This window comes from Pinus tabuliformis, chromosome 5_1, assembly GCF_031772625.1.
Source record: "Pinus tabuliformis cultivar Carrire ecotype Pingquan chromosome 5_1, CPIR1, whole genome shotgun sequence".
NCBI lineage: Eukaryota > Viridiplantae > Streptophyta > Pinopsida > Pinales > Pinaceae > Pinus > Pinus tabuliformis.
In genome coordinates this window covers 950,404,243-950,431,216 of record NC_142305.1, presented here as the reverse complement: position 1 = coordinate 950,431,216, position 26,974 = coordinate 950,404,243, and the positions used below count along the sequence as shown (strand labels likewise).

General features: G+C 40.2%; 1 protein-coding gene and 1 pseudogene across 1 annotated transcript in view; both read left to right on the top strand.

The window, feature by feature from the left end:
• The window catches only part of LOC149167919 (transcription initiation factor TFIID subunit 1-like), a 153,614-nt gene that overhangs the window by 46,309 nt on the left and 80,331 nt on the right, over nt 1–26,974 (top strand). The window contains exons 4-5 of the mRNA XM_089430632.1: nt 2,501–2,707; nt 2,839–3,045. Of these exons, the coding sequence (XP_089286758.1) occupies nt 2,501–2,707; nt 2,839–3,045 (414 nt within the window). The remainder of the gene's footprint in view (nt 1–2,500; nt 2,708–2,838; nt 3,046–26,974) is intronic.
• Nucleotides 13,750–15,370, top strand: LOC149167920 (sodium/hydrogen exchanger 1 pseudogene; annotated as a pseudogene).

Genomic DNA, 26,974 nt, shown 5'->3' with positions numbered 1-26,974 from the left:
ATTAGCTGACATGTTAGGGTGAACATTGTGTCTTTAGTTTTTGGAGCCGACTTATCATTAATATTCATTTTGATGCCGACTTAAACTGTTCTCTATTCTTCGCTTTGCAGGCAGACTTCTTCTAGTGCTTGTCTTGGAGGGCTGTTCTAGACTTGTATACATTTTACATTGGCTCACGAAGAACTCCTTATTCATGACTTTGACTCTTTGACCTTAAATATAATTCCTAAGGCTCTCAATGGGAACCATCTATAAAATAAACCTCTTGCTCATGAAACCCATGTGGCAAGGCATAATAAATTCATATTCTTGTTTTACAAAAAATTAGAATACAATGTCATGAAGACCGAACCTAGTTACACATTTTCTTCAACACTTGGGACTTTTTCTCAGCACAGGATAGGCCATTCAGTAACCTTCCAGCCATTTTTATCTCATTTGTCGTCATTGATTCCTAGAATGCACTTGATACCTATAGAAACAATTTCTTGATGCTGTTCATAGTATTGTAAAGCATACCATGTTTGAAACCCATGTCAGATTAAGAGGCAATAGACATAGCAATCTTGAGGACTAATGTACCTAGAAACCATAAATCCACAATGATAACCATCAAGAAATAATGAGATCAGGACCTATGAGAACACAATTTTTTTTGAAGTGGATTGAAAATCAATTTTTTGGTTTGGTTGGGCCCAAGAAGACTCTATCTTTTCAGCTCAATAGAAACATAGTTCTAAGATTTTGGAGTTTCAATTCTGGAAATGGATTCAAAAGTTAATGAAAATTATCAAAAGCTGTCACAATAACGTGTGATGTATCTGAAATTCAAGAAAATGTATTTGACCAATCACAATGTATGGTTAAAATATGTTCATATGAAATATATAAAACTGTAGAGCTGAAATGAAATTATATTCACACTTGCTCACAACCAAGATAGGTCAGAGGGACTAAAAATTCATTATAGTTTAAGATGCTAAACATTCTCATAAAAAAGATTTAGTCATTCCAATGTTTAAGTCCATTTCTATAACTTTGATAAATTGAGCCTTAAAGATCGTGCATTTTTTTAATCCTGAACTTTTGAAATTTTATGTTTTCAATCTGGTTCAACGCATATTGACTTTACTTCGCAGAAAATTTCTGCTGAACTGCGATTATATAAGAATATCTAAGATTGTTTTTGGCTTATATTTTAAACATGGGAAATAGTTAATGATGGTTTCAGACAGAAAAATTATCTAATAGAACTTTGCTAATGTTATGTTCACGTTATACTTAAAGTAGAGTTGGATTTCTCAATCTCTGAATTTATCCCTGAGACAATGATTTCGGTCATCATGTCTCCCAGGTCTGTGGAAGACTACATAATGAGGGCCCTCCACAATTTAGAAGCAGAGATATCTTCTGAAAGGATTTCCTCCATCCAAATATCTGTGATTGGGAATATTTAGTGGGATTGTTCACCCATGAGGAGAACTGTGTACGCTTTGTGCCATAAGTGAATAAACAAGGTTGAGAAAATTATTCTTCCATTATACATGATAGGGCGATGCAACCCAATCATGCATCATTGAATACCAGGAAAATACATCAAATTTTGTTCAAGAACACACAAACTGACAATATGTAGACTAATGCTAAGGGAATAGATGCATACACATACAGAACATATAATTACAGAAAATGTGCAGAATTTGTTGATCATCACAAGTTGGATTTTGGTGGCATCCCATGTGAGATGGCTAGGGTTACTTCCCCGGGGATAGTTGTAAGAGTTCATTCGGGACCAATTCTCAAGCTTCAACTAATTGATCAGTTCACTTTTATATAGATAATCAGAATCTACTTTACACACTGCTACATAATTCTCCAACTACGGTCAGTTATAAGTTTTGGTAATTACAGTACTATAATTAGCATTAGTTCATTAGAATCACATTTTAAGGTATTAGGGTCCTATCATTTGTTTTATGTTATATTCTGCATGCTTATCCATCAAGTTCTTAGCTTCGTTAATTTGGTGTCAGTTAGAGCTGTTGATGAGAGTATACCTTGTCAATCAACATGCTGTGGTTTGTGAAATAGCTCAGTTCTCTGGTGCATTCCAGTTATTGAAGATATGGTGGACAAAATATAGGTCTAATAGTAGGAGAAGAAATAATAATCGGCAGCATCAGGAATAGTCATATTTTCTATTAACTGTGAACAGTGCAAAGGGCCCAGCACAAAATCCTATCATATAAAAGTAAAATATTTTAAGTTGAATATAGATCATCTGTGATTGCAACAGAATTGCTCACTGTCAACTCCTTTTACTGCACATCTGGTATGTTAGATGCAATGAGTTTTGTTTAAGCTTATATGGAGTGGTAAAATAGAATATGAAATTTTTTCTTTTCCCTTAAGCTCTGCAGATGTGGATGTAGTGATATATTATAATTTATTTCAGTTTGGTGTTTGTAAAAATAATTTTTTGAATATTTTCTTTGTTTAGGTTTGTGCATATGAAAGCATGCTAGCTGGTTTGCATCATCTTAAGCGCCTTGGAATCAACAGACTCACTGCGACGGCTGGCCTTGCTTCAGCTATGAGTCAACTTCCAGATGAAGCTATTGCTCTTGCAGCAGCATCCCATATTGAGAGGGAGCTGCAGATAACATCATGGAATCTGAGCTGCAATTTTGTTGCCTCTACTTTGCAGGTAATATTTTCTAGATGTGTCTAATATTCCTTTATTAATTCATTTTGTGCCTTTCCTTGTCTATAGACATGACTGCTTTGTAGTGGTAATGTTTTATTTTTTAAATGACTGATCAGTATTGTTCTCCTCAGGGTCGTGAATGTATTGAGCGCCTGGAGATTACAGGGATTGGAGATCCATCAGGACGGGGACTTGGTTTTAGTTATCTTCGAGTTGCTCCAAAGCCACCAATATCAAGTGCTTTGGTTAAAAAAAAGGCAGCTGCTGCACGTGGTGGTTCCGCAGTTACTGGTACTGATGCTGATCTCCGAAGGTTGAGTATGGATGCAGCAAGGGAGGTATGCTTCTTGCTTGCAATTTTTCTTCTTAAAAAGAATCACTATTATGAATTGAAAGGCATTTTGTCAAATAATAATGTGTTAGGGTGAGCACATCTGCATAATGTATATTCTGTGAAAATTTCCTTGAGATGCAGCAACTGGAAATTATTTTTCTCACTGGTTAATCATTAAGCAGTTTATTTGCTATGACAAACAATGAATAATTCACACTGCAATTTTTTCACCGTAAAAGAAATAATGCGGAAACAAAAATAGGAACTGAGAAATATAGAGCACATAGACAATAAAATTTTGACAAAGTGATTTTTGGACAAATGTCCCCAGAAAAACCCAATGCAGGAAAACCTGTGCAGAAAATGAGTGTTTTATTATTATGCAACAGTGAAAATCTGAGTACAATCCAGATGCAAAACTTGGCAATCCTCAGCAAGAAAATTTGACAAAATTTTGAGGAAATTTCTCCCTCCTCCATGGGAAATCCCGACATAACACCACTCATCAAACTGGCCGTCCAGAGCCCCTCTGCGTAGGCCTCTGCACAGATGCTGCACAACCTCTAATTCGCACTCCTGGAATCTCCCTCTGAGTCTGACATCCTGCCTGCTGCTGTTGCTGTTGGAAGTGATCCTCTAACCTTCTAGAGAATTTTCTAGGCCATAGGAAGCTGAATCAACCCTCCGCTCAGCTAAATCGATCTGCCACTCTGAAGCTGCCTACACAGTCCTTGTGTGGCCTCCAGTGGAATAACTCGGCCTGCTCCTGCTGCCTCTCCGGAACTAGAAATCTTCCTCTGAATTCACCGTCTGTATGTCCCCTCTGGCTCGAACTCTCTCTGCTCAATTGTTGGATGCTTGATCAACTCGACCTCAAGTGTGTCTTGCCCCAACACCCTCAATCTCCTCTTCTAATTTCTCGTTGGCTCACCAACGACCATGATTAAATCCTTATCAATAGCTAAGTTCATCTCTGAGTCAATACATGTGAGTTTCTAGAGAAACCATCACCTATCTCAGTTATTTCCTGTTAATTAATCACTTTTCCTAAGTTAGACTTAGGAAATATTTAATTATTGACTAATTAACTTAATTGAGTCATTTCTAGACATTTTCTTCTGAAATTTTTTATCAGTTCTGGGGCTCTAGTGTTTCTTAGATTTTTTGACCAAAGTCGAGACTATAACACCTATCCGATGCTACCCAACCATCATAAACTAACACTCTCTCTTAGCGAGGAAGGTTTTCTAGATGATCTCATAACATCCTCCTTTGCACGTTGTTGATGTCTGACAACTGTGACAACATGTCACTACCCACCAAGCCACTGCGCAACTCTGATTCATCTGCTACTTTGAGCTGAACCAACCTGCATCTTCGCTGCTACTGACACTACACTATACACCCTATACTGCTGCCAATTTTGCACTGTGTTGCAACTGATCTCATGTTGTTGTTGTTGCAATTACTACAACTGAGAAAAAAACTCCGAATCAATTGTGTCTCATGAACTGCAGTTGTCTCCTGAGAATTTGAATGCTACTAGTCTCTTGCACTGTCCACTGAGAATGTCTGCGTAGCAACTGCTCTGCGCCCCTTAGCATCTGACTACAACCATCTGACGCTGATCCGTCTGCTACTGAATACTGTGGACCGTTGTAGCAAGGGTATTCATCCATGAGGAAAAACTTATCTGATGATAACCTCTTCTCACCCCACTTCAATGTCACTCCACTTCTCTCCTAAAGGTATAGTTGCATACAGTGCGAATTCTTCCTCCAACCTGGAAGACATATTGTCGATATTTGCCGAAGCTTCTGTGTGCTCCTTCGTCTCCTTCTTCCTTTGAGGACACTGGGTACTGTAGTAACCAAACTTACCACATCTGAAGCACTTTATCTTTAACAAATCCTTCTTCTTATTTTGTCCTCCTTGCGAGCCTTGTCCTTGACTGGGACCTTTCTTTCCAACCGCGGCTAACTCATTTCTGACATCTTGAATCCTAGTGAGGTAGGGCGTAACTCCTCCCTTGTGCATCCTAGTGGTTCTCAGCTTCTCTTTCAGGAACATCTTCCGATTCTCGGAAGGAAGCATCCCACATCTTTTTGTTCGTATTCTTGATCGCTATGTCTACATGATCTTAAACTCCATCGAGGATCAACCGCTTCACCTTGGTCATCTCCGTATTGTAGTTATCCAACTGTTGTGGGTCTCTCAGTACAACTATAACTCTCTCTGCGTAGTTCTTCAGACCATGCTCATCTAGCAGGAAAGTCATTATGGCTTTCCAGATACAATAATTTGAAGCTCCATCTAACCTATCCCAGTCTCGAAGTTCGGCTGGGGCCATTTTCTGCGAAACTCACGATTGAGAAATAAATAGGCATCTCCTCCTCTCCTGCTCGACTACCTATTTTGCTACTCACACTCTTTCCGGAATGCATAGAACTGCTATTGTTTCCTTGCTCTGCCTTCAGCTGCATTCTGCGACTACTTGCTCAACCTTCTGGATGTCCTTTTGCCGGAAACTGGCACACGAACTGAAATATTAATGACTCGAACTGGTTAGTCGGCACAGTGTTGCACGAAACACCCTCCCTCGGATCAAAACCCGGAATCGTGATCCGTATGGATCAGTGGGTGATTCGGCCCCGGAATTGCGTCCCGGAAATTCGGAAACACGGATCGAGCTGGAAAAAGCAATTCTTGGCCTGTGGAATCGTCCGCCTGATCTACGTTTCCATATGCTCGGGACGCGGTTTAGGGTCAGATCACTCGGTGGCTCTGTCGCGGATCCGGGCTGACTTTGGGCGGATTGCGACCGTTTCCATGCGCTGCTAGCCGGTTCCGCCGTGCTGACCAACTAAATTAGTTTTATTTTATTTTTATTTTGTTTACTTGTGGTTGGGGGTGGGTCTAAGTTGGGTTAGGGAAAAGAATGAAGAGATTAAAAGCCTCTTTCTCCTCTCATTTGCTCACTCTCGTATTTTTGGAGAGCTTGGAGAAGAGAGGATAGGAGAGCTTGGAGGAGTGAAGAAGGAGGAGCTTGGAAGAGTAAAGAAGGGCTTCCATCTACAAGAGCTAAAGAGGTAAGTGCAAACACCAAACTCCCTCATTTTTGTCATTGTTTTTTGTATTTTTCTCCTACCTCTCCTACTCTTTCCCATTCTTTCTTGTTGCTCATTTAATTGTAGGTTTTCCACCACTTATATTCATATTCCAAGATGGCATTCTTTTGGATTCTATGTATCATTCTACTTTTGGTTGTCATGATGGCAAGGGGGAGTACGAATAGAAGGGAAGAAGAACAAGAGGAGAGTGGTCCCCATATGAGTGACCCAATGTATGCTGAGGAGGAAGGGTTTGAAGATGAAGGGGATGAACCTGAATAGAACACCAAAACACTAAAGGGGAATGCTGCATTGACACCCTTGTGGAACTATGTGACCAAACTTGAAGGGGGAAAAGGTGGTGGAAGCTACAAGTTTTTGTGCCCTCATGGTTGTCATGGAGAAAAACCATATAGTGGCTCATATACTCATGTGAGGAGGCATCTTTGTGGGGTGATGGACAATCATGAGAAAAAAGGTGCCGTGGGGATACAAATTTAACCAATCGTTTCAACTGAACAAAGAAGATGGGTGCACAAATATTAGAAACCAACATTTGGTAAATGTTCTTGGGGTTTCTTCTAGTGGTGCAGTATTTATTGCATGTCATGACTCCTCCTCCATCAATGCAACTTCCCAAAACATTGCAGATCTCCTATTGCAATCAATCAGAGATGTTGGTCCTAAGAATGTGGTTCAAGTGATCACTGATAATGCAACAAATTGTAAGGCATCAGGAAATGTTATTAATCGTACTCATCCACATTTTTTGGTATGGGTGTCTGGTGCACACATTGAACCTTTTGATGCATGATATTGTGAAGCATAAAGAATGTGGATGGATTAATGAGCTTTACAAGAGAGGGAAGCAACTCATTAAATTTATCACAGGGCATACAAGGGTAAAATACTTTTATGGCAATTACTCCAAGTTGTAGTTGCTTAAACTTGCTAAAAAAATATTTTCAAGTTATTATCTCACCTTTAGGCGGCTAGTGAAGGTGAGACAAACTTTAACTAATATGATGACCTCTAAATCATGGGAGGAAATTAACATTGATAGAGATGGTGCCAATGTAGCCAAGGACACTATTCTTGACATGTTAGTTTGGTCACAGATTAAATATGTTTTGCAATTCACCAAACCAATTTATTACATGATCAAGTTTGCAAATTCAGATCGGCCAATAATTAGGGAGGTGTATGAGCAAATGGATAGCATGTCGGGGCAGATTAAAGACATTGTCGAGCCTAGCGATATCACCTTGTACAATTATATTTGTGCTGAGGTGGAAAACCGATGGGATATGCTAAACTTTCCATTGCATGCCTTAGCATATGTTCTGACACCTAAATACTGTTATCCATCATGGCTTTCAACACCAGCACCTAAGTGCGGGTGCGGGGGGGGGCAGGAAAAAAACCACACCTAGATCTAGAGGTTCTAGAGGCTTATATGAGTGCATTGGATAAATTAGTCCCTGGCGAGGAGGAGTTTGCCATGGTACAAAAATAGTTGAGCAACTATATGCTTAGCATTGGTCCATTTGGGAGCATGCATGCAATTAGAGATCGAAAGACTTTTATTTCTCTTGAGTGGTGGAACATGCATGGAGGTGCTACTCCACTTCTACAGACTTTGGCATTGCGGGTGGGATCACAAGTGGTAAACCCTTCTTCTGCAGAGGTGTTAGAGCTCTTATTCTTTCATGCACAGTGTTAAAAGGAACATGTTGAGTTTAGACTGGGCAGAGAGCTTGGTTTATGTTCATTACAACTTGCGATTGTTGTCCCATTACTGTGATGATGCACAGACTAATAAAGACCTCAAGCTTTGGGACATGAATCCAAAGGATCCCAATTTGGAGGATGGAGTGTTGTGATTAGAGCAATTAGAGGATGCTCTTATCCAGGATGATGATGCTCGAGTTGAGATGCCACCCGCATCTGGTACCTTGGTTCCCAGGTTTCATGCTTCAACACCAACAACACGGGCTTCATCTTCATTAGTTTCAGTGCCACAACTTCCATAAGCACCATCTTCTTCATAGCCACCACGTATTGTTTGTGGTGGAAGGAGGAGAGATTAGTAGATGTATTCACAATTTATTACTTTTGAAAATAGTATCGAGTGCAATCCATCTCTGAACCGAAAATACATCAACAAATAGGCTTAAGATGGCCTCTAGCATCCAAAAAAAATCATGCTACAACAAATGCCTACATATGATCAAAATCGTTCCCTCTATTGGGGTCTTTGTGATCGATATAATAGTTTAGGCATTAAAATAACATAGAAAAAACGTAGCATGTCACGTGAAAATTTTGTTTGAGTGATGGGTACATTTTTAGTAGTCATGATAGAGGAGTTCGACAACCAATGCCACTAACATCAAAGTACATAGAGGGCTTGGTGCTGTTTATTAAATACTAGTTCCATACCCTCGAACATGACAAAAATCCAATTGAAACGTTGCAATCTCCCCAATCCTGATATCCTGAAAAATTGTTAAGTCTGTTGGATTTTGAGTAAAATCTAAAATTCTACTTTGTCCATATGAAATCCAATGAGGTTGGAACCACTCTCAAACACCCTGAGTCATTTCATGGTGATGTTAAAAATTCAAGTAAATGGATGAAAATGAAAATTTAAGGAAAATGTCACTTTTACTTTAAGAATTTAACATTACCATGAATTGCATAACAAAACTAGGGCTAGAGGCTTGATTATGAGGCTGAGGGCCATAGGCTTGAATATTAGGCTAGCCCAGGGTGTAAGTTTTTGTAGCATCGGATGTGTTCTAGCCACAAAATTTTGTGGAGAGGCTAAAATACATGAGATCTCCAAAACCCATAAATCATTTCTGGAAATTCCACCTAGACACGACTTAATTAGATTATTAACCAGTTTTTAAATATTTCCTAATTCTAAACTTAGGGAATATGGTTAATTAATTAGTATTAATTAAGTCAAGGCGAGAAGCATCTAGAAACTCACATGAATCGATCCATAGATGATCCCAAGCATCGATTAAGTTTAATCTTGGTTGTTGGTGCTGCAACAGAGGATTATAAGAGGAGATCGATGTGGTGATGGAGAGATACACTTGTGCTGTTTGATTTTTGAGGAGATCGATCCCTAGAGTAGCAACAATTAGTTGCCGGAGAGAGAGCTAGGGATCGAAGCAGTTTGAGAGGGGCAGGGACAGTCAGTTTGGAGGAAATACTTCCAGATCTGGAGAGGCAACAACAAGAGGGCCGAGTTATCCTAGAGAGTTAACGCAAAGGTTCTGCACAGTAGCTTCAACAAGCAAATTGATTTGCTGAAGAGGAAAAATCGTTCTCAGTTGTAGAGGCCAGGTAAAAGTGCCAAAAGTCCGTAGTGACGATTCCTTCAACAACTAGAGGTAGAACAACTTCATCAGTGGTAGAGCCACACATGTGACATACAACATAGGAGAGGCACACACTGGGGTTTGGAGGCCGAGTTTTCTGAAGGCAACTCGTGCTAGAGATTGCCTGTGGGAGTAGGATTGCTAGTTTCAGGCATCCAGATTGTACTTATATTTTTCACTGTTGCATAATATTAAAACCTTCATCTGAGACATCGGTTTTCCCATGTTGGGTTTTTTGGGGACTTTTGTCCAAAAATAATTGTGCTATTTTTATGTGTGCACTAGCATTTATTCCAACGTTTATTCTTTCGCAGTTTTATTTGTGTCGATTGCAGTGTGATTTATTCAGTGTTTGTTGTAGCAAATAGTAAATAAATTGTTAAATTATATTAACAATTAGGAGAATAATTTCCAGTTGCTGCAATAGGGTTCCAGTTTGGATTTTTCACATAGGGGAGAGTGAGAAGTGGGCCAACCAACTAAAAAATAAAAAAATAAAATAAAAACAAGAAATTTTTTTCTGCACGGAATCGGCCCTGAACTGGCTGGTACCATTACAGAACTAGCTATTTCAGTATTGAACCGGCCTATTCTAGTTTGGAGGCTCGGTTCCGACTGGTTTTGGGCCAAAAACGACCGGAATGGCCAGTTCCAATGGTTCCTATCTGGTTCTGATAACTCTACATTGAGCTATATTGTTGCCGCAAGGGGTTGCTGGCTAGATCTAGGAGAAAAAATTCTCCTATGGGTGTCACCCATGGGTGTTGTGTAACATCTGGCTCTAACTAGGAGATGAGTTCTCAGTATAGTGCACTAATGTACTCGAACGAGGAGGTCATGAGAATGCCAACAATCTCTTAGGACTGTAGACCTATTACCTGCACATTCAAAGACCAAGCACACGAGGCAAGATGTTTTTTTTGTGTCTTATGATCACCCATGCTTAACATGAGGCCATAAAAATCAATAAGAAAGAAAATCTACTCTAGATGCAATTTTAGTCTAAATGCAATTAATCTAGCATGATCATAGCATATGTGTTAATTTTGGTATGTTCTATGCTTAAGAGCAGTTTACTTCAATTTCTTAATTGACCCAATATCAATGACCAGTTTAGCAATCACATTAGTATGATAGTAAAATGCAGATCGAACATAAACATAAACAATAAAAGACAAGCCAAGACAAGAGGACACAAGATGTGGCACCAGCCAGGGACAAACCCCAATGTGGGGAAACCCTTGATCAAATCTTCTTATATTCTTCAATAGTTCAACAAAGAGAGAAAGATAGTACAAATATACAAATAAGATATTTTATGATAGCAACAGTAAGTCCATCATTCTGCTAATGATGACTGTTCTAAGATGCAACCCTGACAGTCTTCAAACAATCACTAGGAGTGTTGTAGCATACCCTTTTAAGAGATCATCAATCTAACGACCTTCCACATAACATTGTTGCAACATTCCTCTGTTTGCTTGCTGCTCCTGCAATTCTGGTTAGGGCACAATATGCAACCCTAAACTCCCTTGACAGTGATGAATTGCTGATCTGATAAGGGCACTTGAAGTAGTTCTAAACTTCCTTCACAATCTCCAAACAGACCTAAGAGAGCTGCGGCATATGCTAGAGTAAGTCCTCCCTTTTCTACGAAATAGTGGCACATCTAGACAGCCCTAAGCAGCCCTTACTATGGTGCTATGGCCTGTGGCCTAGCACATAGCAACTCCTGTAGCAAATGTCCTCAAAACAGTTATACAAACATCATCAACGCAACAATATTAGACTACAAGAACTCGACTTAATGTTAGCACCCAATCCGCATAAGTATCTTAGCCCTACGCTGATCTGATCTAAGTCTTGAGGGCAGACTTCTTCAACGCATTATGACCATGGCTTACCAACTTTGTAAACAGTCCTTAAGGTATGCCTAGGAACAACCTTTAACACTGCACTGTCACCATGCTTCTTTCACAATGCTGTCACCTACAACAAACCAAAATTCTATGCTGTCCTTCCAAGCCTCTTTATGCTGTTAAGGCTCCTTCTAAACTGCTTATAAGGGTCTCTCTTTGTTGCGGCTAGGGCTCTTCTTGGCTGCGGCTTAGGGCCTCTTCTTAACTGCGAATTAGGGCCTTCCTTAACTGTGGGTTAGAGCTCCTCTTGACAGCGGATTAGAGCCTACCCTAACTGCGGATTAGAGCTCTCCTCTTGACAGCGGATTAGAGCCCTCACTGGCTACGTATTGGAGCCTTCCCTTTGATTGTGGCTAGGGCTTCCTTTTCGATTGTCGCTAGAGCTCCTTTAATTGCGACTAGGGCTTCCTTCAAGACTGCGGCTAGGGTCTCTGCTTCATGACTCTTTCCACTACGTCCTCCTTGAGAGAAGACAAACCCAAAACATGTGGAGAGAGATCATGAGAGATGTGTGTGACAAATGACTTGAGGTCTCCTCTATTTAAATGCAATGTTGAGGTTGAGCTGGGGGTAATTTGCTTGCTGGCTGACCTTGACAAATTGTCAAATAATATAAATAAATTCATATCTCCATAAATAGATGTCGGAATCGGATGATCTTTAGATCAATACTACACCTCTCGAAGAGAGCCCTCACTGGCTACGTATTGGAGCCTTCCCTTTGATTGTGGCTAGGGCTTCCTTTTCGATTGTCGCTAGAGCTCCTTTAATTGCGACTAGGGCTTCCTTCAAGAATGCAGCTAGGGTCTCTGCTTCATGACTCTTTCCACTATGTCCTCCTTGAGAGAAGACAAACCCAAAACATGTGGAGAGAGATCATGAGAGATGTGTGTGACAAATGACTTGAGGTCTCCTCTATTTAAATGCAATGTTGAGGTTGAGCTGGGGGTAATTTGCTTGCTGGCTGACCTTGACAAATTGTCAAATAATATAAATAAATTCATATCTCCATAAATAGATGTCGGAATCGGATGATCTTTAGATCAATACTACACCTCTCGAAGAGAGGAATCCAAGAAAAATATCAGCTACCATAAATAAGGTGACCCACATGGAGATTGGCCCTAGTTGCCAATTTTAACAATATGACATTAGTTCTAATGTGAAATGATCATGCAATGCATCCTTGTTAAATTTGGCAACTGGGGCCAAACATCACTTTGGAAAACTCTTATGAGGCAACTGATATTTTTCTTGGATTCCTCTTTTCGAGAGGTGTAGGATTGATCTAAAAATCATCCCATTTTGACATGTACAAAGAAGTTATGAATTTATTTTGATTATGTACAAATTGTCAAGGTCGGCCAGCTATCAAATTAGCCTCTTCCAGCCTTCAATGTTGCATATAAATACAAGGTGCCTCCTCCTCATTTTGGCATCACTCTCATTCATCTTTCTCTTCTGGGCTTCTATTTCTCTCCACATGTGCGAAGGAAGGTCTGATTTTCAAGCTGTTGCGTTGACCAGATTTGACTGAAATTTGAGGAGGTTGACTTTGACCAACGTTGACTTCGGTTTTGTGAGGAAGACTTCTGTTTGGGCAAGCCACTGTTTTGGGAAAAAAATTGAGTTAATTTGACCCTTGTGTTGACTAGTGTTGACTGTCCTAATTTAGGTTGCTGCGTTGACATATGTTGACCAGGTTTGACTAGTTATTTTCAGACTGTTTTGGGCTGCATTATCTTGTTGTTGAAGGATGAGTTGACTGAGCTATTTTGGAGGTCAATTTTAGCCCTGTTGACCGACATTAACTTTCTGGTTAGGGCTTTCTGTTTCTGTTGTTTTGACTGATCAGTTTGGGCAAGTGAACATTGTAAATTGTACTCTCTCTCTTTGCTGAACTTTTGAAGAATTATAAGAAGAATTGATCAAGGGTTTCCCCACATTGGGGTTTGTCCCTGGTTGGTGCCATATCTTGTGTTGGCTTGTCTTCTATTGTTAGTTCTATCTGCATTTTACTATCATGATGACGTGATTGCTGAACTAGATATTGATATTGGGCTAATAAAGAAATTGAAGTAAAATTGCTGCATGGAACATACCATTGTTATCCTAAAATTAACATGGTATTAGAGCTGAGGTGAAGACAAAGCCCAAGCAAGAGTGAGAAGAGCAATCACCAAGAAGAGAAATCATTGATCAAAGACAAGATTCAATGGCTTCCATATCCTACTTCAAGTTTGATGATAAGCTTGATGATAAGTTTGATTATCATGCATGGAAGATGTCTCTTGATTTGACATTAGAAGAACAAGGTGTGATATATTATGTGTGGGGAAAGATTTTAAAACCTCCTTCTAATGCTCCGACTGCTGCTAAAACCAAATACAAGAAAGGTGAAGTCTGTTAGACTCCGTCTCATGTCAGAGATTGATTCTTCTTCAAAACCCTGTTTTGAAGAAGAAATCATTTAAATGTTGCTTTTTAGATTATGTAATTTGTTCTTCAGCTCTTCAACTGGCAGCAACGACTTCAAGCCCCTATCCCTGCACAAGCACAATTCAAAACATCAATCAGAGGCAAAAAGCTATTTGGAGAAAGTCTCACTGGAAATCCCGAACAAACTTCATTGTCACAGCTATTGAATTAAATGATTGTGTTAGCGCTGGTGCAATGCTGCTGTTCAAGAAATTTGATATTGGACCCTTTGAAATAGGCGATTACCTTGCCATTGGAACTATTTTCTCTGCAACAGACTCAGTTTGCACTCTTCAGATTCTGAGTCAGGATGAGATACCTTTGCTTTATAGTCTGGTATTTGGTGAAGGTGTTGTGAATGATGCCACATCTGTTGTCCTTTTCAATGCAATTCGTAACTTTGACCTTACTCATATTGATGGCAGCACTGCTCTGCAACTGTTTGGTAACTTTGTTTATCTCTTTCTGACAAGCACTGCATTGGGGATTGGAGCTGGGCTTCTAGGTGCATACATCATCAAAGCTTTGTACTTTGGAAGGCACTCTACTGATCGTGAAGTAGCAATTATGATACTCATGTCGTATCTCTCATACATGCTCGCTGAGCTGTGTTCCCTGAGTGGGATCTTGACTGTTTTCTTCTGTGGCATCATTATGTCTCACTACACTGGGCATAATGTGACTGAAAGCTCAAGGATTACCACCAAGCATGCATTTGCAACAATGTCATTTATTGCTGAAACATTTATCTTCCTTTATGTGGGAATGGATGCTCTGGATATTGAAAAATGGAAAATGGTGAAAAGAAGCCCTGGCACATCGGTTGGCCTCAGCAGTGTCTTCCTGGGTTTGATCTTAGTTGGAAGGGCAGCTTTTGTGTTCCCACTTTCTTTCTTGTCAAATTGCTTAACAAAGAGTCCAAATTCTAGAATTGGGTTTCGGCAGCAGTTTGTCATATGGTGGGCTGGTCTTATGAGAGGTGCAGTTTCAATGGCCCTTGCTTACCATAAGTTCACAAGTTCTGGTCTTACAAAGTTGACTGAAAACGCAATCATGATCACAAGCACTATCTCAGTGGTCCTTTTTCAGCACAGTGGTATTTGGATTGATTACAAAGCCTTTGATTAGACTATTATTGCCTCAAAGCTTGAAGCCAGAACATGATAATACATCGGATCCATCAAGTCCAAAGGGCTTTCATATCCCACTTCTAGGTAATGGTGAGGTAGGGGACATTGATGGGTGTAGTGTCCGAAGGCCAAGCAGTTTACGCATGCTGCTGTAAGCTCCATCATTTACAGTGCACCATTACTGGCGAAAGTTTGATGATTCATTCATGCGTCCTGTGTTTGGGGGCCGAGGTTTTGTTCCCTTTGTTCCCAGTTCACCAGCTGAAGCTAGAAATGGCGATGCATGGGCACGGTAATTCTAACAGATTGTTGATGATCTGCCGTTTTCTGGTTGAAACTGTATATCTGAAATGAGCTGAGACATACAAGTTACAACAGGCATGAGTTTGCTAACTGTGTGTCGTAAGGGCGCTCGAATGAGACTCAACATTAGGTGTTCTATAACCTCAGTGAAAATACTTAAGTGCATATATCACTTTGACTTTGTCTTTTTATGTTTGGAACGAAAGTATGGTTTTTCTTGCAAGGAAATGGACAATTAATTGGAGTGGATGAACCAGTTGATAATTTCAACTTAGTGAATGATGGAGAAGCCTATCCTATGTTAAGCGCGGTGAATGACCTTGGGGTTACAACATCAATACTTTCAGAATCAACCTACAGCCGTACAAAGTGATCGCTATTACTGAAACATTCATATTAAGGTGGTATAAATCAGTTGTAGTATGCTGATCAGAGTGACTTGTTGCATTCCGGGGTTCACCATTTCTCTTTTGCAGGACATAGATCTGTTTGTTGAACAAATCAACCAGATTGCACACCTCAAATTAATAGAAATAAGATGCCAAGAGATGTGACAATTGATTCCCTTTCGAATTTCAGATTCTGTTCAAGATATGAATAGAAATTTGTGCTTTTATTACTTCACTTCTGACGTCATATTCGGATGTGTGAGAATATAATTTGTAGATTGTGCAAAGCTTAGAGCGTGGCGAAATGGCGAGATGGCGGCAGGAAGCTCTGGTGGTGTTGATGTGCCTCTTAGTAGTGGATCATTTCTCTCAAATATTGAGCGGAGGCACAAACTTATGAGCAAGGAGGACTCGGGCACGCTACAGAGGGACTGCTTTACGATTAGTATTGCAAAATGCAGGTATATATTTTGGTTATCTTGCAGTGAAGATATTCAGTGGTCAAAGCTGCTTGCAAATCTGCCTTTGTGCAGCTTATTGCTCTATATGGAGGATCACTGGACGGCATATGAACATTTATTTCCACAGTGGACTCAAAAGAACAAATACGAGTTTCAAAGGGCAGAATGGCTTCTGTTGTGAAGACAGTGCCGTTGTATCAGTCGACAGCAATAGGCTTCTAATGTTCTGGGGATCAACAGGTAATTAATTGAAAGAGGTTCAAAGACTGGGCTGAGTACATATTGAAGTTTGTTCATGGCCTCAAAGATGGTGTTATGACTCTTGAAGAAATTCGATCCGGTGTTGAATTAAGAGGGACAGAGCTTGCTGGCTGTGACAGCATAGTTTTCATCCGGGCTCTTAAGTTGCTAGAGCAACATGGGAAAGCTGCGATTTAAGGAACATCCACAGATTCCACAGATGATGAATAGAATCTCGAGGAGAGCGAAAGGTTTGGGAAAATATCCAAAAAGGATTTTTTCCACTGGAAAACTTTGGTGCACATCCTTGACACCTGGCCTTCACTTCAGCCAAAAATAAACAAAGACACCTGTTGCCAGAAGAATAGGATTCGTATTCTTATCTATTAGTCATACAATGGGGTCTGCGCTCCAATTTTTAGTCTTTTGGTTAGAGAATTTTGAGGAGAAAGTTGTTTTTTGTTTTATTTATGTAACTTTAGGTGAAACAGCGCCCAGGTTTTTGGGTCGATCTGTTTTCTCCTACAATAATCTTATTTAATGTATTAAAAATTCATTTGAAAAAAAAATTAGAGAGAGAGAGAGGAAAAAGTTTCTGAGTGCTGAGAGTGCTGGAGAACAGAGCTTTCAATGTACAGTTTTTGGCAGGGATTTTTTAATGAAAAGTTCACAGCTCTGACTTCTGAGATTCCTGTGGCATGATGATTTAGCATAAGTTTTTCTCTTGTTTCATATGTAATCTGTTATGTTTCATTTCACTACATGATCATTTCTAACTGAACAAATGAAGTGTTTAGGTAAGAATTCATGCCTGCCATGCTCTGCCTATAAGTTTGTTCATGTTTAAATGTTTTCTACTGTTTAAGGAGGATTCAAAGTTGTTATTGTTTGCCCTCCTTAGCTCCTCACCAGTCTTGCCATCCCATTTAAAATCTAGATTTGATGCTAAATTTCTTGCCTACCTTGCCTCAGTCGATACCCTGTGTTGTTCATTATATTTCTCTTTTTCAAGCTGTGATTTCGCCCATGCAGCCCAGAAAAACCCCGTCATTGAATTACAAAACCCCAAATCAATCTTTCTAATCAGTTTACTAGCCTAATATCAGTGTTACCCGTTTGGTCATCTCATCAATTGAAGATCTACCGAGATTGATCGGAGAGAGCCTTCTCCTGCCCCGTAGGGCTAGCTATGGGGCTGAATGGTTTGATGTTGCCTTGAGGTTTACCTTTCTCAGCCGGAGGTGAAATCTCAAGCGCTAACAAAGTCAAAACCAAGAAGATCATCAGGGATTCTATTCATAAGATTTTAGTTGCTTACATTTTCGATTTGAAGACATCAAAGGAGATATATGACAGGTTGGTTGGCATGTTCAAATCTAGCAATGCAAATCAAATTCTTTTCCTCAAGAACAAGCTGAAGGATATAAAGAAGGGAAAAGGTGAGGATATTCAATCCTACTTCATGAGGATTACCAAGATAAAAAATAATCTTCTTTCAATTGGTGAAGCTATTGCTGATAGGGAGCTCACTCTCATTGCCCTTGGAGGTCTTCCTCCCGAATGGCATGTGTTCAACACTACTATTCTCAATAACGACAGAATTCCAGGTTTTGAAGAATTGCTGACTAGATGTTCTCAAGAAGAAACAAGGATGATGGAATTGAAGATGCCTTTGAATAGGAGTAATCCTACCGCATTCTCTGCTCATGCCAAGAAGAAGAACAATGCAGGTTCAAAGAAGCAAATTCAAGGAAGACCGAGATTCAAAAATGGAAGGAAGGGAAGATGCTTTGTTTGCAACAAGTTTGGTCACTATGCCGGGGAGTGTCCAAATAGAAGGGACACATCTAATGATGATGATCATAATCATTTCCGAGGTAACATCAGCAATCAAAGGAATGGCAGGTTCAACAACAAAGGGAAAAGAAATGCTTCTGCGACTCAACTTGGAAATGTTCGAGCTTCTAAAAGAACAACAAACTCTAGGTATGATGAGTCTAATGTTGTAAATTCTAAGGAAAAGGAATTTTATCTTATATCTTCCCTCTCTACTACCTCTCCTCCGGATACTTTGGGAAATTCGTTGATTGATAGTGGTGCCTCCAAGCACTTCACCGGGTACAAAGAAGCTCTTTCAAATTTGATAGAGAAGGATACAAATTTGGAAATTAGCCTTGGAGACAATGCCACCTATCCCGTGAAGGGAGTTCGGAATGTTACCTTTCAATTGAATCAAGGTAGCACCGTTCATCTTCAAGAAGTACTATATGTACCTGATCTAAAGAAGAATCTTGTGTCTATCTCGGCAATGGAAGACAAAGGATTCAAGGTGGCATTCATTGATGGAAAGGTATGTGTATGGAAAAGAAGTTTCAAAGAAGCATTTACTCTTGGATTCAAGGTTGACAGTTTATATCAAGTTGGAGGAAGTCCACTGGAGCTATGTCTTGCGACACATCTCTTCAATCCGAAATATGGCACCGGAGGTTTGCTCATCTTCACTATAAGGCTCTACCCGATGCAAGGAAGATGGTTACAGGCATGCCTGAATTCAAAATAGAGCATGAAGGTGTATGTCTGGGATGTGCCGAGAGAAAACATACAAGGGGACCATTCCCCTCAAGTGATATCAAGACCACAAACATTTTTTGATCCATATGTTGCAATGCCCGTGAAGTCATTGGGAGGATACTTATATTATGCAACCTTTATAGATGATTTCTCTTGCAAGACTTGGATATATTTCTTGAAGGAGGAGGAAGTATTCTCATGGTTCCGTTCTTTCAAAGCTTTAGTCGAAAATCAAACCGGAAAGAAAATCAAAATATTGAGGATCGATAATGGAACCGAATACGAATCAAATGAGTTCAAAGATTATTGTAGAGAAGCTAACATTAAGAGGGAGACTACTACTGCATATACTCCTGAGCAAAATGGTGTTGCTGAAAGGAAGAACCGTTTTATCGTAGAAGCCACTCGTGCCATGCTTCATGATCAAAGCCTTCCGAAGTTCTTATGGGTCGAAGGTGCAAAAACCGCCGTGTATGTTCAAAATAGATGCCCTCATCAAGCGTTGGACTCCAAGACTCCCGAAGAAGTTTTCACCAGTAAGAAACCTGATGTTTCTCACTTTAGAATTTTTGGTAGCCCCGTATATTTTCATGTGCCAAAAGAAAAGAGAAGCAAATTGGATGCTTCCAAGAAGAAAGGAACATTTTTGGGCTACAATGAAACTTCTAAGGTGTATAGAATCTATGTGCCTGGTCAAAGAGAAGTGGAGATAAGTCATGATGTCACTTTCAATGAGGATGTTTCCCTTGGGAAGATTAGTAACCTTCCTCTTCCAAGGAAGGACAAAGAAGCAAATTCCGAAAAGTAGGGAGAATCGCAAGATGAGCAGATGCCTGATGCTGAAGGACTAATGGATCCCATTGATCCACCCCTTCATGAGCCCTCGTCCTCGAAAAGGAGACCCTCATGACTTAGGGAGACTCTTGAAGATGCCGAGAGACATGTTGCACCTAGGGGGACATTTCGTGAAAGTAAGAAGCCGAATAGGTACCAAGCATACTTAACTGCTATGAGCACCATTGTTCAATCTGAGCCTTGCACATTTGAAGAAGCTGCCAAACACTAGGTTTGGAAGGAAGCAATGAACGAAGAGTATGAGTCAATTATGAAGAATGATCTTTGGGATGTGGTCCCTAGAGCCAAGGACAAATCTGTTGTCACCTCGAAATGGCTCTTCAAGGTCAAGCACGCAGTTGATGTAAGTGCTAAAAAGTTCAAGACCAAATTCTTTGCGTGAGGCTTCTCTCAAAAGGAAGGTGTGGATTATGATGAGATATTTGCACTGGTTGCCCGCTACACTACTATCCGTTCAATTATAGCCCTTGCTGCCTCGCAAGGATGGAATCTTCATCAGATGGATGTCAAGACTGCCTTCTTGTGTGGTTCACTTAAGGAGGAAGTCTATGTAGAACAACCTAAGGGGTTCGAAGTTCAAGATCGCCGGTCACATGTATGCAGGTTGAAGAAAGCCCTCTATGGGTTGAAGGAAGCACGCCGGGCTTGATATGAGAGGATCGATAGCTATCTATTAAAGCTAGGATTTATGAGAAGTGAAGTTGATCCGAACCTTAAGGTTGAGAATGATAGACCACTCATCTTGGTACTCTGTGTACTATCTCTTTTTGACAGGTGCAGACCCTCTTTTTCATCAATGTAAGAGGGAGTTGGCTTTCGAATTTGAGATGAAGGACCTAGGACTGATGCATTACTTCCTAGGGTTGGAGGTCTAGCAAAAGGCAGGCGAGATTTTCCTTTCACAAGGAAAATATATTGTGAAGATTCTTGAAAGATTTGGGATGGTGGACTACAAGTCCGTGACTACTTTGATGGAACTTAACTTCAAGAAGTTATGTGGAAGTGTTGTTGGGCCCGATTTGGGAAATCCTTCTGAGTATCGTCAACTTGTGGGGGCCCTGATGTTCTTGGTGAACTCCCATTCGGACATATGTTTTGCAGTGAATACATTGAGCCAGTTTATGGTCAAGCCTCATCACATACATTGGATTGCTGCCTAGAATCTCTTGAGATATCTACGGGGCATAATCACTTATGGACTGAGATACACTGCTGGGAATGTGAGGCTCCATGGTTACTCTGATGCAGACTGGGCTGTTAGTGTGGTGGATCATAAAAGTACATCTGGATGTTGCTTCTCTCTAGGTTCTGCTACGATATCATGAATGAGCAGGAAGAAGAAGTCGGTTGCCTTGAGCACTGCTGAGGCTGAATACATTGCTGCTAGTTTGGCCTCCTATGAAGCTGTTTGGTTGAGGAAGCTCTTTAGTGAGCTATTTGGACATGTGCTGGATACCATCGTGATCTTCTGCGACAACCAGAGTGGGATTGGTCTTTCAAAGAATCCCGTGTTTCATGACTGCTCCAAGCATATTGATATCAGGTACCACTTTATCCGAGATATATGGTACAACGGGGAGCAGGTCGCCGATATTCTTACGAAGCCCCTCCGGAAGGTAAAATTCTTAACCTTTCGTGAACGACTTGGAGTCATGGAGAGACCCTCTTATGAGGGTTCCGTATGAGATGGATGTTGAGCTCTGGGAGCTCTGGGGGGCTTGGGGTACTTTTTGGAGCAATGAGTGACCATAGGATGAGTGGTTCACCCTCCCTTATTGGTGCGCGATGTACAGGGTGAGTGGTTCACCTTCCCCTGTGATACCCCATGGTGGCATATGCATAGGATGAGTGGTTCACCTTCTCTTATGGCATATGAGTAGGATGAGTGGTTCACCTTGTCTTGCTGGGACTTCCTACCCATGCAGTCCGAGACTCTCATGGGAGTTATCTCTCATTTGGCCAATGAGTAGGGAAATGAGGATAGGGACCATAGTACTATCGATGGACGCATCATGTACTACTGTACTCCCTATGCTAGGATGTTGACATTGATCTGGGATCAATGGAAATCGACTTCGGGTCAGTTAAGAGTGGTATGACACACTCCCTATTATTGGAGACTGATTGTGGGTCAGTGGAGAATGGTATGATACATTCTTGATCATTTCTTCTTTCTTCATGGTTCAGCAGAACAGAGCAGAGCAGAGAAGTGATAGGGATGGTATAGATTGTCGGACAGTTTGGCAGGTGATGTTCTCCCTAGTTGAGAGGGAGTGTTAAATTTGGCAACTAGGGCCAAACATCACTTTGGACAACTCTTGTGAGGCAGTTGGTATTTTTCTTGGATTCCTCTTTCCGAGAAGTGTAGGAGTGATCTAAATATCATCCCATTCTGACATGTACAAATGAAGTTATGAATTTATTTCGATTATGGACAAATTGTCAAGGTTGGCCAACCATCAAATTAGCCTCCTCCAACCTTCAATGTTGCATATAAATACAAGGTGCCTCCTCATTTTGGCATCACTTTCATTCCTCTTTCTCTCTCTCATCTTGATTGGGTACAGATTTTTGGGCTTCTCTCTCTCTCCACATGTGTGAAGGAAAGTCTGATTTTCTAGCTATTGCATTGACCAGATTTGATCAAAATTTGAGGACGCCGAAATTTCAGGAGGCTGATTTTGACCAACGTTGAATTCGGTTTTGTGAGGGAGACTTCTATTTGGGCAGGCCGCTGTTTTGGGCACAAAAGCCGAGGCAGTTTGATCCCGTGTTGACCAACGTTGACTGACCTAAGTCAGGTTGCTACGTTGACTTCTGTTGAGCAGGTTTGACTGGTTATTTTTGGACTGTTTTGGGCTGCATTATCTTGCTGTTGAAGGCTGAGTTGACCAAGGTTGACTGAGCTATTTTGGAGGTCAATTTCAGCCCTGTTGACCAGCGTTGACTTTCTGGTTAGGGCTTTTTGTTTCTGCAATTTTGACTGATCAGTTTGGGCAAGTGAATATTGTAAAATGTACTCTCTCTCTGTGCTGAACTTTTGAAGAATTATAAGAAGAATTGATCAAGGGTTTCCCCACATTGGTGTTTGTCCCTGGGTGGTGCCATATCTTGTGTTGGCTTGTCTTCTACTGTTATTGTTTATGTTCTATCTGCATTTTACTATCATGATGACGTGATTGCTGAACTGGATATTCATATTGGGCTAATAAAGAAATTGAAGTAAAATTGCTCTAAACATAGAACATACCATTGTTATCCTAAAATTAACAATTCTATGCTAACATGCATATCATTTCAGGCAAAGACTAAGTGTAATCATAGAGCCAGTGCAACCAACATATCATTAGAACAATATAAACATGCCTACCTATATGATTACTCATGCAATAGATCCCAAAGCCAACATAGACACAATCACATGGAGGATGGTGCAGGTGGGAGGCGGGAAAATATGAAATCCATATGATGCATAAAGGAGTCCTGGATGAAGGGAAAGATACCAATTTAGATGTCTGCAACCTTTCTTGCAAACACATAATGGATGAATGAATGACCAAACTCAAGAACCCCTTGTCACGACCATTGTTCATGATGTTATGCTTTGTGGATGCCACAAGGTCATGGTGGGAAGGGAAAGGGGACTGTGGAAAAGAAGGGGCACCACAAATCAGTTGCTCGACGTGATGGTTACATTGGATAGGGGCAATGGTTGTGTGTTCATGATCCTGTGTATATGTCTGGGAAGGGAAAATATATCTAATGAGGGGTTCTTCCTGGACATTGTCCTCAGGAGGGGGAAAGGGTTCCTCAATATTAGTGATGGCATGAGAACATGCAAGGCAAGGGCTCATGGGTAATGCAGCTATGTCTTCGGAATCTTGGAGAAGGCAAGGGAACATAGGGCTCTCTTTGGGATCATCATCGTTATCATAAATAGGGCCAACTACTTCCGACATACCTTCTTCATGGATGGGAAACCAATGATTCTCCCTTTCAATGGTGTGGATAGGTATATTATTGTGAGTAATGTCTTGAAGAAAGAAAAAACCACCCTCAACCTCCTTTTCCTTGTTGGTATCATAAATAGGGTCACTATCAAAATGATGGTTGCCCACATCCCATTTTTCCTCATTGATGCATTAAAAATCAGAAATATCATTGTCATAGGGAGCTTGGTTTTGAGGAATGCTATGATCCTTTTAGATTACTCTATTTTGATCTCTCCCTGAGAGGAGATTGATGGTGTACAAATTTCCTCTCTCCCTGTGAGGAGATTGATGGTGTACTGTTTTTCATATCTCCCTAAAGAGGAGATGGATGGTGTACTGTTTTTCATCTCTCCCTAAAGAGGAGATTGATGGTCTATCGTTTTCATCTCTCCATGAGAGGAGATTGATGGTCTATCGTTTTCATCTCTCCATGAGAGGAGATTGATGGTGTATTCTTTTCATCTCTCCATGAGGGGAGATGGATGGTGCATTGTTTTCATCTTCATAAGCAGAGATTGATTGTATGATCCCTTCCTTGGTTGATGAAGGACGAATCATCTCTATGAGAGAGATTAGACTGTATATCTTTCTTTATGATGACTTTGATCTCTCCCTTTTGATATTTGATGACACCTATGACTTGGTCAGGGAGATGGATCATGAGAGAGAACGAAGAGTACCTCTCTAGCTAAGAGGGAGTGTTGAAAAATGTAGCTTCGGTTGGTACCTTTATTAGCAAATTATTGGAGACAAAATTAATTGTTATGCTGGTCAAGTCGACTTCTAAAAAGTAGGCTGGCTCCATGATCAAGCGGTGGCTTTTCAAGGGTCATGACCCTTCACATTAACCACTATAAATAGAGTCACGTTGGAGGTCATTTGGAAATTGAATCATCACATAAAACTCTTTTGATGTGCTGTAGTTGATTTACACGTGCGAAGAAAGGAGGAGGGATTTTTTTGTTCAAGCGTTACCTATCTTTGACCTACTATTGACCAACGTTGATTGAGCTTTCTGTGGCTATTTGGCTGAACTGTGAAAGAGGTTGAATATTCTGTCGACAGGGATTTTTTTGTTCAAGCGTTGCCTATCTTTGACCTACTATTGACCAACGTTGATTGAGCTTTCTGTGGCTATTTGGCTGAACTGTGAAAGAGGTTGAATATTCTGTCGACTTCAGATTGTTGATCCTTGGACTGTTGACTTCGCTTTGTTGACTTTCGACCCTATTGAATTTGACCTATTTCTCCCGCGTTGATCACAATTGTCTTCTATTGACCGAGCTGCTTCAGATCTGCACTTTGATTGGTATTTTTACAGTGACAAAAATCAATGATATTATCTCTCTATTGACTAAGTTTGACTTGGTTTGGATGGTCAAAAAGTTAACCTTTTACTGGTTGCTATTGGATAACTTGAATTGGAATCTCTCTCATAAGGAAAGATTTATTGGGTTTTCCCCTTTGTGGGTTTTTCTTTGGTCATTGACCTAATTTCTAGTGTCTCTTGTCTTATTATCTTTGTGATCTTTTCTGCTCATTGTTTATGGTTGTGATTTTTCAAGTGTAACTGGTTAATGATTAATATGCTCTAAAAGTTATAATGAATGCTCTGAAGAACACTGTAATATCATTGGAAGTAGTTACCAGATTTGAAAAATTTTTAGTTGTTTGACTCAGTTCTCTGTACATTGCCTTCGCTATTTAATCTCTTGCCCAGATCAAACTTACTATCTTACCTGACGATGAACCAAACTGGATGGTTCAAAACGCGTAGACACAAAAATTCCATTGTGACTTTTATCAAAAGAATTTCAATTTACAAAACATGGATCACAAAAAAGCCTAAATTCAAAAGGTTTTCTCTAGTTTTGCATGTACTAGAAAAACAACAAGATCCATCTTAACTTTGGATCTACCAAGCGCCGAGAGGAATCAAATCTCTCATTTGAGGTGCAAACCTCTTTTAGAATGAAAAGAGATTTGATCCCTCTCGACGCTTGGTAGATCCGGAGTTAAGATGGATCTAAGCTGGTTTATTATTTACCAACGTTTTGTTGATGTCTCATATGAATCTCTAAATTCTCCTTGCACAAGGTGTTTCATCAAGTTCTTTTGAAGTTTTGAGGTGACCAAGGTTTATCATTGCCCCTCTATTTGTCAAAGATGGAAGGCGCTAGGGTTAGAGGATTAAAGGTCACTAGTTTGTTTCCCTTAATTTCCTTGAATCCACGTCCATCTTTTTCTTCCAAAGTTTTTGCTCCTACACTCCATTAGCCTAGATCTTGTGCCAATGTTTCAAACCCCAAAAATTATTTTAGTTACTTGTTCTAGGGTAAGTTAGTGTTTATTTACAGCAAAATCAATATTTTCAACATTAATTGTCTTGGATGCTATTGTTTTAGGGTTAGGGTTTGTTTGCAATTAAGTGGAAAAGGAAAAATGTCATTTTACATGCATTATCCAGCCCTAATTTAGGGCTAATGTCTAGGGTTGATGGTGCTATTGTATGTCTTTTAACCACAGAAAATTTGTAGTGGTTTATTTTCTCATTTACTCATTATTATGGCCCTCATTTTACTTTTCTGTATCATGACTGTAGCTAGTTTTATTGCTGTTATAAACTATTGTATTGCTGCTATTTCTAATTAACGAGCTGGTTTATGACAGTCAAGTGTAATTTCTAGCTTGCTTATGTTTGGGAACCTATTTGAGCCTCTATTGATTGACCTAAGCTTTTAGATTCAGCAGTAGGAACCTTTGAACTCAATTGTTGAAGTTGTTTTTCTATCCAACTTAAACCCTAATGCCTATTTTTGTCCTTGGGTGGAATTTCATTGGATAAACTGTAGGGGGCATTTAGTTTAAGCTAATTGGGTTACTTGATCCCTAAGATCTACTAGGGAAGTCTCCCTTGTGTTGGATTTTGTCCATTACTAAAATGAGGGAAGGTGTTGCGGAGGTGACAGTGGTAACACTCCCATTGTTGCACTCAATCTTGGTTGTCTAGTGGGGCTTTGCATTCAAGTGCCAGATTTTGCGGTAACAAGTCCCTTGTGGACATTAGTAAAATTATCTCATCTTTTCTGG